The 10,497-nt window shown below is 47.1% G+C and overlaps 1 protein-coding gene across 3 annotated transcripts in view; it reads right to left on the bottom strand.

The window, feature by feature from the left end:
• Window positions 1-6,831: 6,831 nt before the first annotated feature.
• The window catches only part of DDX39B (DExD-box helicase 39B), a 13,372-nt gene continuing 9,706 nt past the window's right edge, over window positions 6,832-10,497 (bottom strand). For all 3 annotated transcript variants that reach the window (XM_017522433.2, XM_017522436.2, XM_017522435.2), the window contains exons 7-11: window positions 9,393-9,524; window positions 7,916-8,025; window positions 7,673-7,817; window positions 7,386-7,533; window positions 6,832-7,060 (exon numbers count right to left, since the gene is read on the bottom strand). In XM_017522433.2, the coding sequence (XP_017377922.1) occupies window positions 7,044-7,060; window positions 7,386-7,533; window positions 7,673-7,817; window positions 7,916-8,025; window positions 9,393-9,524 (552 nt within the window). In that variant the 3' untranslated portion in view covers window positions 6,832-7,043. The remainder of the gene's footprint in view (window positions 7,061-7,385; window positions 7,534-7,672; window positions 7,818-7,915; window positions 8,026-9,392; window positions 9,525-10,497) is intronic.

The raw sequence follows: 10,497 nt of genomic DNA, 5'->3' as shown, positions 1-10,497 counted from the left end.
CGTTGTTGGAAACAGTATGGAGAGTCTGTAAAAATTTTTTAAATGGAAATACCATATGGTCCAGCAATCCCACTAATAAGCGTATGTCCAAAGGATATGAAATCAATATGTTGAAGAGGTATTTGCACTCCTGTGTTTAATGCATCATTATTTTTTTTTTCTTTAGAGACAGAGTCTCTCTATGTTGCCCAGGCTTCTGTTGAACTCATGGCCTCAAGCGATCAGCCTCTCAAGTAGCTGGGATTCCAGGCACGAGACACTGCACCTAGCTGTGGCATTATTCTCAATAGCCAAGATATTGAATCCACCTAAGTGTCCATCAGTGAATGAATAGATAAAGAAAATGTGGTATATACACACAATGGAATGCTATTCAGCCTTGAAAAACAAAATCTTGTCATTTGTAACGACATGGATGAACCTGGAAGACATTATGTTAAGTGAAATAAGCCAGGCAGAGAAAGACAAATACAATCTCACTTATATGTGGAGTTTAGAAAAAAGTCAGACTCATAAATAGAGAGTAAACTGGTGGTTATGAGAGTCTGGGAGGTGGGGGAATTGGGGAGATGTTAGCCAAAGAACACAAGATTTCAGTTAGGAAGAATAAGTTCAAGAGGTCTATTATAACTTGTGACTAAACTTAATAACAACGTATTGTATATTTCAAAATAAAATGAGAATAGCTTTAAGCATTCTCATCACACACAAAAAAAAATATGTGAGGTAATGTTCATGTTATTAAATTGTTTGGTTTATCCATTCCACAACGTGTGTATGCATGTGTATGTATATATATATAAACACGATGTACACCATAAATGTATACACTCTTTGTCGGTTGAAAAATTAATTTTAGAAGGAAAGGGTAGCATTGGCAAAGAATAGACAAATTGATCCACTTGAGCAGAATAGACAGCCAAGAAATAGTCCCACATAAATACAAAGGAGCAAAGACAATACAATAGAGAGAAAATAGTCTTTTCAGCAAATGATGCTGGAACAACTGGACAGCCATGTGCAAGAAAAGTAAAAAGAGCTCTGTTGAAAGGCTGCTGTGAAAGCCACCTGTGGCAGTAACAGAAAGTGCCCAGCAGGTCTCTGACACTTAGTAGTATAATCTCTCTCACTGTAATGTAATGGCTAAACTTCAATATCCCTCAGCCACCATCTCCATAAGACTTTCCCATGGAGGCAACAATGATTCCTATCAGTCACCCAGTCCTGCCAATCCACTGGGTAGGATACAGTATTGAAGGGCTCATCAGCACACTGGCCTCAGGGGGCTCTGCAGCCCCTTGACCCTGTGGATGATGCTAGCCTTAATCCCCTCTTGTCCCTGGCTGAAGACAGGTCCCTCCTGCAGAGGCCAGGCCAGAATGCTCATCTGATTAAGACTCTACTAAGACTCAGGAATAACAAAAACAACAATAAATTTAAAAAAAAAAACATAATCTAGGTGTCTTCGTCCATTGTCTGCTGCTATACCAGAATATTACAGACTGGCTAATTTATTTTGTTGCTTTTTGAGACAGGATCTCACTCTGTCTCTCAGACTTCAGTGCAGTGGCACAATCTCGACTCACTGCAACCTCCACCTCCCAGATTCAAATGATCCTCCCACCTCAGCTTCCTAAGTAACTGGGCCCACAGGTGTGCACCACCATGCCCAGCTGATTTTTGTATTTTTTGTAGAGATGGGGTTTTGCCATGTTGCCCAGGCTGTCTCAAACTCCTGAGCTCAAGCCTTTCATCCACCTTGGCCTCCCGAAGTGCTGGAATTACAGGCGTGAGTCACCACACCCAGCACAGACTGGGTTATTTATAAAGAAAATAAATGTATTTCCCACAAATCTGGAGGCTGGGAAGTCCAAGAGCATAGCATTGGCATCCTGTGAGGGCCTGGCTGCAGTATCATCCCTGGTGAGTGGTGGGAGGGCAAAGAGGCTGAACTGATACTTTGTATCATCCCATACAATGGCATTAATCCATTCAACCTAATCAACTCCTAAAGATCCCACATCTTCATACCACTAGGATAGCAATTAAATGTCAACGTGAGTTTTAAGAAAAATAGTGTGATCATACTTGCATTTTCAGATAGTAAGGAATGGCTAGGCGTGGTGGTTCACGTCTGTAATCCCAGCACTTTGGGAGGCCGAGGTGGGTAGATTACTTGAGGTAAAGGACTTCCAGACCAGCCTGGCCAACATGGTGAAACTCCGTCTCTACTAAAAATACAAAAATTAGCCGGATGTGGTGGTGCACACCTGTAATCCTAGCTACTCAGGAAGCTGAAGCAGGAGAATAGCTTGAACCCTTGAGGCAGAGGTTGCAGTGACCTGAGATCATGCCACTGCACTCCAGCCTGGGTGACAAGCCGAGACTCCGTCTCAAAAAAAAAAAAAATGACTTTTAAGCTGTGTACGCATTGCGATTAAAGTATAAGTCATGCATAACCATACCACTAAGAGACAAAAGGGAAAGCCCTTTTCCCCTAAAAGTTTTACAAAGGTTCTGGTTTCTTTTTCCACTTAAGTGGGGAAAAGTCAGCTAATGAGGAATGTGAAGTCTTTGGCCTCATCTAAAGTGCTTCGGCCCCCAACTGTGAGAAGCACTGACCACTGGGAAAGCCTCCCTGCCTGGTTCCTGGACTTCTACACCATGGCAAAGGCCACCTTCCCTCCCAGTGCAGAGTGATACCTGGATAGCGAGCTGGCTAGCAGTTGTGCACTCTCCAGCAATCCTGTCTTCTGACGCATGGTTTTCTATAGACCTTCCTGTTTCCAGATGATCAAAATTGGAACCAGCCACTCCCTTCTGAGCCACCTCTGCCTCCAGGCCAGTGGCTGTGTCCTCCAGTCACAACAGGACACCTCTTCAGAACACCCTGCAGGAAGGCGACATCTCCGCACAGGCCCACACATGCACGGTGTGTGCACAGGACTTTGGTTCTAGTTTCAGGAGGTGTGGGGGGAGGCTCATTAGTCCAACAGAGCTTGAGGCCTGTACCAGTGTCATACGCCAGGAGCCAAGGTTACCAGGGATACAAAGTTTCCAGACCTACCAGAGTAGGCAAACCCCTACAACTTGCAGGGCTAGACAGGGACAAGAAACAGGGTCATTCTGGGCTAGCAAGAAGAGGGAAAGGGAAATTACAGGCATACCTCAGAGATACTGCGGATTTGTCACCAGACCATGGCAACAAAGCAAGTCACACAAACTTTCTAGTTTCCTATTGTGTCTAAAAGTTATGTTTGCACTATGTTACAGTCTGTTAAGTGTACAGTAACATTGTGTACAAAAAAAACTGTATACTTTTTTTTTTTTTTAGACAAGGTCTCACTGTGTAGCCCAGGCTGGAGTACAGTGGCACAATCTTGGCTCACTGCAACTTCCGTCTCCTGAGTTCAAGCGATTCTCCTGCTTAGCCTTCCAGTAGCTGGGACTACAGGAGCCCATCACCACACCTGGCTAAGCTAATTTTTGTATTTTTAGTAGAGATGGGATCTCACCATGTTGGCCAGGCTGATCTTGAACTTCTGACCTCAAGTGATCCACCCCCCTCAGCCTCCCAAAGTCCTGGGATTACAGGCATAAACCACCATGCCCGCCATATACTTTAATTTTAAAATATTTTATTACTAAACAAATGCTAACAATCACCTGAGGCTTCAGCTAATCCTCTTTTTGCTGGGGGAGGGTCTTGCCTCCATAGATCGGGGCGTGGTTGCTGAAGGCTGCTTTGACAACTTCTTAAAATAAGGCAATGACGTTTGCCATTTGCCTCATGGATTATTCCTTTCAATACTGTTGTGCCTCAGGGAATAGGGAGGGCCGGGAAAGCAGAGCCGGGAGAATGACCAGTTGGTGACGCAGTCACAGCACACACATTTTTCCATTAAGTTCACTGTCTTATATGAGTGTGGCTCATGGTGCTCCAAAACAATCACAATAGTTAACTTCAGTAACTAATTACAGCTCACTGTAACAGGTATAATAATGAAAAAGCTTGAAACGTTTTGAGAATTACCACAGCGTGACACAGATACATGTCTGTCCGCCGTTGGAAAAAACTGCACTAACAGACCTGCTTGATGTGTTTGACACAGGGTTGCCACAAACCTCCCATTTATTTACAGATTGATGTAAATAAAAATAGTGTCTGCAAAGAACAATAGAGGGAAGCAAAATAAAAGAGTAGCATTGGCGAAAGGGGAATCAGCACTTAAGCAAGGTCAGGATGAGTTTTCAAGTCAGGTGGACCTGGACATGAACCCTCCAGGACCTTCCAACCACCAGCTGTGGAGCCTCAAGCACATCTAGCCCAGAGCTGGCCCCAATAGACACTTGCCCACTGAGTGTCGAACAAAACCATCTGAGCCAATTTCCTCAGGTGCGAACCAGTGATGTAATTCCCATCTTGCAGAGTGGAGAAGTGAGAAAAGAGTGTTAAGACACAAGACCTATGGTAGCCTTTCTTTCTGTCTGGCAGCAGGGTAAGCTAAGATGATGCACACAAGTACATCCAGGAGCTTTGGAAGAAGCAGCAGTCTGATGTCATGCGCTTTCTTCTAAGGGTCTGCTGCTGGCAGTACCACCAGCTCTCTGCTCTCCACAGGGATCCCCACCCAGTCTGATAAAGCACACTACTGGGCTACAGCCAAGCAAGGTTACATTATACATAAGTTTGTTGGTGGCCGAAAACCCAGTTCCTAAGAATACAAGCTGCCAGGCACGGTGGCTCATGTCTGTAATCCCAACACTTTGGGAGGTGGAGGTGGGTAAATCACGAGGTCAGTTCAAGGCCAGCCTGGCCATCATGGTGAAACCCCATCTCTACTAAAAATACAAAAATTAGCCAGGTGTGGTGGTGGGCACCTGTAATCCCAGCTACTAGAGAGGCTGGGGCAGAGAATTGCTTGAACCCAGGAGGCAGAGGTTGCAATGAGCCAAGATTGCGCAATGCACTCCAGCCTGGCGACAGAGCAAGACTCCCATCTCAAAAAAAAAAAAAAGAAAGAACACAAGTTACAAGCCTATCATGGAGTTAACCAGCTGGTTTGCTCACAGCCTTCAGTCTGTTGCAGAGGAGCAAGCTGGATGCCACTGTGGAGCTCTGAGTACTTCTTACTGGGTTGAAGATTCTATGTACAGATTTTTGGGGGGTTATCCTAGTTGATCCATTCCATAACACTATCAGAAGGAAACCTGACACCCAGTGGATCACCAATGCAGTCCACAAGCACAGGAAGACACATGCGCTGACATCTGCAGGCCCAAAGAGCCGTGGTCTTGGAAAGGGCTGAAGTTCTACCACACTATTGGTGGCTCTTGCCATGCAGCTTGGAGAAGGCACAATCCTCTCCAGCTCCACAGCTACCACTAATATAAGTAATGTTTGTAAAATTCATACCTAATAAACACTTTAGGACAGTACAAAAAAACAACCTGTGGTAGGCTGGGCACAGGCACTCTAAAGCAAGTTCTGCCTAAACTAGCAGGAACATTTTGCACATCAGGAAGTGTTCCTGGACTCTGTCTGGGGGTAGGCTGGGAGAGGTGGGGGCAGAGTGGGGCAGGGGCAGGGCTGGGGAACGGGGCCTGGGCAGGGCCAGGCACTGAAGTGAGGCCAAGGCCTGGAGGGAACCAGTTCCTGGTGGCTGTTGGGCAGCTCAGACAGCTCCCTGCCAGGTCACCCGCCATGGTCCTCCCTCTGTCCTGGCTCTCTCGGTGCCATTTCCTTCGTCTCCTCCTGCCCTCCTGGTCCCTGCCACCCCAGGGCTCCCGTGGGTGCTGCTCCCAAAGCTCCAAGGCAAGCATGGAAGAGACCAGCTCCAGAGGCAATGAGATGACGTCCCCTCCCAGGGTAAGTGGCACCAAGGGTAGGGACAGAGGGTTTGAGTTTGTACTGAGGTGGGGGAAAAAAATGTCAATCTCACCCTGCACCACCCTTACTCCTGCATCTTCTTTAGTTCAGCTACGAGCTCTTCTCCTCCCCTCCCCCAGCCCAGAACTCTGAGCTCCCTTCCCCCACCCCTATCCACAGCAGCACAGTCCACAAAGTCCTTGAACAGGAATTCCCCCTCACCTAACAGTTAATTATTTCTTAGCAGAGAGGGGCAGCCAGTCCTTTCCAGTGACCCCATATCCTTGTTCAAGGCATCTGGTTACAGCCTCTGGGCCAGGGATCTCTACCTGCCCTGCGGAGGCCTATGCCCAAGAGAGGGAGCTCCCTGGGCTTCTCAGTAAAGGCTACTGAGTCAAAAACAGATAGGGAGGGTGGAATTTCTCACTTCCCAGGGCCTCTGACCCCTCCCCTGGCTGATGCTCCCTCCCCTACTTCCCCTACCAGGGCCCTGGGACCCACCGCACAGCTGAGCTGGCCCAAGCTGAGCAGCTGCTGGAGCAGCAGCTGGAGCTATACCAGGCGCTCCTGGAAGGGCAGGAAGGAGCCTGGGAGGCCCAAGCCCTGGTGCTCAAGATCCAGAAGCTGAAGGAACAGATGAGGCGGCACCGAGAGAGCCTGGAAGGCAGCGCCTAGGCTTTCCCCACTGCCCACAGCACCCTCTGGCACTGGAAATACTGTGCGCCACCCCCCTGGAGCTTCGGGATCAGAAACATCCAAGCCTCTCTCAGACCAGAGAAAGCAGAAGAGACCCCCACAAAGCACAGGCAATTGGCAGGTAGTGGGGGAGCCAGGGCTCTGCAGTCTTAGTCCCATCTCCCTTTGACCTTACAGCAGGGCACTCAGGCCTTACAGGGAATTTATTTAGGACCATGACCTAAAATAAACTCACCCCAAATATAATAAAAGGACGAAGCACTTACAGATACCACAGACACGTGTGTTTCATTTTTAGTTTTGTTAAAAAAAAAATTCTGACAAATCAGAAATGGGGGTTCAGGAGTGGTGGTGATGCAAAAGACGGAAGCCATGGGGTGGGGGCTGTCAGGGATGGGGGCAGTAGTGTCTCCTTCACCCCCACCCTGATGTCCTCTCCTGAAGGCCAGACAATCACATTCCAGAATGGGCGAGTCCTCTACCGTGTCTGTTCAACTGAGGAAAAAAAGTAGCATGGTCAGAATAAGGCATGAAAAGGGGGAAAGCAAGGCAGGAACACACAGTACACATGCAGATGCTGGTGTACTGTATGGGTTCAGAGGACAGACATGCGGGTGAGGGAAGGGAAGTAATATGAGAGAAGACAAAGACCCCACACACAGGTCAGGAAAATATCCCAACACAGCTTCAAAGGCCAGGGGACATGAACCGGTCAAGTGTCCATTACACATCAGGTGCCCATGACCTAGATGATGGGATTTAGGACCAACACACTAAGGAACAGGGAAGATCTAAAGGGTTTCATGAGATCAGTACTCACTGTAGGAGGAGATGTCTATCTCATCAGGCAGCTCACTAATATTGACCTCAAAGCGATCCTGCACATCATTGAGAATCTTGGCATCATTCTCATCAGACACAAATGTGATCGCCAAGCCCTTGGTGCCAAACCGGCCTGCTCTGGCCACCTGGAAAGGAGACAGAGGGTAGTACTGAGGACCCAAGAGGAAACAGACTCCCAGAGGCAGGGATGAAAATGTAATGCACAAAAAGATATAGAAAAGAAGGTAATGGGAGAACAGGATTTCTTTAGCATGTGGGGCTTACCCGATGCAGGTAGGTGTCAGAATCCTCAGGCATGTCATAATTAAAAGCAATGTTCACCCGCTCGATGTCCATGCCTCGGCCAAATAAGTTGGTAGCCACAAGAATTCGTCGTTGAAAATCTTTAAACTGCTGATACCGAGAAAGCCTTTGTGAGAAAGGAAATTTAAAAAATGTTGAGACTCCCTTCTCTCAATTGTCTTTTTCTCCCAAGGACATAAAACATCTTTCCCATCTTCAACTCACCTCTCCTCCTGGGGCATCCCACGGTGGATGGCAATGGCTGGGAAGTTCTGCTCCACCAGCAGCTGGGCCAAGGCAATGCACCGCTGCACAGACTTCACAAAGATCACCACCTGTGGGGTGGGGGGGAGGGGGACCAGGAATTGGAGAATAGGGGTCCATGGTGTGAGAGACATTATGTGGGAGACGGGAGTTTCCAGTAATTGTGTTCTCAGGAATTCCTCTTCATCTCTTGTTCCCCCACTATGTATTTAGAGCAGAAGAGGAAATACAACTTTTTCTCAGCACTGATTTTTACCTAAGGAGGCTGTCCTCTGAGGTAGCAGAGTTCAGAAACCAAAATTGCCAGACATGGCAGGTGACAAGGATGAGGTCGCCTCATGAAAAAGTGGTAAAAAACTAGAATTAAGATCTGGAGGAGTGACTGATATTCCTGCTCACCGAAACACTAAACCTAAGGGAGCTATCCTAATTCTAGAAAGTAGTTTTTAATGCAAATAGACCACTCACAAGTATATTAATGAAATGTTTTTTTGAGATGGTGTCTCCCTGTCACCCAGGCTGGATTGCAGTGGTGCAATCGTGGTTCACTGCAGCCTCCACCTCCTGGGATCAAGAGATCCTTCCACCTCACCATCCCAAGCTGCTGGGACCACAGGTGCATACCACCCACCACACCCAGCTACTATTTTTTTTCCCACTATTTGTAGTGATGGGGTTCTCCCTATGTTACCCAGACTGGTCTTGAAGTCCTGGGCTCAGGCAATGCTCCTGCCTCAGCCTCTCGCTCCCAAAGTACTGGAATGATGGGCATGAGCCACTGCCCTGCACCAAGCCAGAAATGCTTCTTTTAAGCAGTATTAGAAGAATTGAATAATTAAGAGCCCTAACATGTCCCCCAGAAGTTGTTTTAAGACTTTTAACAACTTCCTAAAACCTTTCAAGGACTTTTTTTTTTTTTTGGAGACAGTCTCCCTCTATTGCCCAAGCTGGAGCATAGTGGTGTAATCACAGTTCACTGCACCCTCAATCTCCTGTGCTCAAGCTATCCTCCCACCTCAGCCACTGGAGTATCTGGGACTACAGGCATACACCACCACACCTGGCTAATTTTTTTCTTCTTTTGTAGTGATGAAGTTTCACCACGTAGCCCACGCTGGTCTCAAACTCCTGGGCTCAAGTGATCCACCTCCCTCAGCTTCCCAAAGTGCTAAGCTGGGATCACACACATAAGCCACCATGCCTGGCCAAGGATCTTAATTTTTGAAGTTTATTTTCCTTGAGGTTGAGGACATATCCATGCCAGCCACAGAACAGAAAAGCAGCTTCCATCTTGCTCATGCTCAGCCTCTCTATTTATACCCTCACCATTCTCTCCCACATCACACATGTGGTTTCAATAAAAGTATACTTAAGACTCAGGTTTCTGTTACAGCTGGAGTGCTCCAATGCTCATCCCCCTACTAGACGTGTAACTGACCTGGTTGAACTCAAGAACATCCAGAAGATCAAAGAGCTTCCGGTTCTTCTCGTTGTCCTTCAGTTTCACGTAGTACTGCTGCAATCCATGCAGCGTCAACTTCGTCTCATCATCCACGAAGATCTCCATTGGCTGGGGGGGGAGGAAGGGGGTGGGGAACGGGAGGAGGGCAGAGTGGGGGGGTTAAACCTGGGGGGGTGGAGGAAGTTGATCTCCAATACACCCCATGGGGGGATGGGGAGGAGGAAAGAGAAGACTGAAAACCCCACCCCATTCCCAAAAATACCCACATTTTACTGTGGTCTTTCTCATATTACATCTAATTTCCTTCCTATCAGATGAGTTATAAGACTGCCCAAAAACTATCACGGGAAAGAAACTTTGCAAAGGACATAAAGGAGCAGTGAAACCACCCAATGGCATAGATGCCACTACCTCAAATAGAGGTGGGAGAAGAAAGAAAATGGGAGATGACTCTCAAAGGGAGAGCAAGGCCCGAACATCTGGGAAATGATGAGAGGCAATGACTCAAGGTCAGAATAATTTCATCAGAGTTGCTTGTAAGAACATTGGGTGGAGGGGGAGGACGACTGCTCCATTTGATTCTCCTACTTCAACTAAGAGAATCGCATGTACATTAGGAAAGTGGATGTCTTTTAAGATCCGAATGCTAAAATGGACAGTCAAAATGCCACTTACGGAGAAACAAAAAATTACTCAAGATGAGTAACTTGCTGTCAGACCAGAACAGGGTAGTTTTAGATGAGACTGTCTCTTGACTATGAATTAAACCATCTACAGGCTTACAAGGAAGGTATCAGTAAGTGGAATTAAAAACCAAATTCAGAGCAGCAGATATGCATTTTTTAAAGGGACAGGATGTATGTTGCCCAGGCTGGAGTGCAGTGGCTATTCACAGCCACAATCATAACACACTATAGCCTCAAATTCCTGGGCTCAAGTGATCCTCCTGTTTCAGTCTCCTGAATAGCTGGGAATACAGGCACATACCACCACACCTCACTGCATTCATCTTTAAAACAACAAAGACCCCCTGAAGGGGAGGAAAGTAACATACAGAAATTAGCACAACTCCAAAACCCAA

The sequence above is a fragment of the Cebus imitator genome, unplaced genomic scaffold (assembly GCF_001604975.1).
Source record: "Cebus imitator isolate Cc_AM_T3 unplaced genomic scaffold, Cebus_imitator-1.0 Scaffold24, whole genome shotgun sequence".
NCBI lineage: Eukaryota > Metazoa > Chordata > Mammalia > Primates > Cebidae > Cebus > Cebus imitator.
Note: the sequence above shows the minus strand (reverse complement) of the source record. Positions and strands in the feature narration are given on the sequence as shown.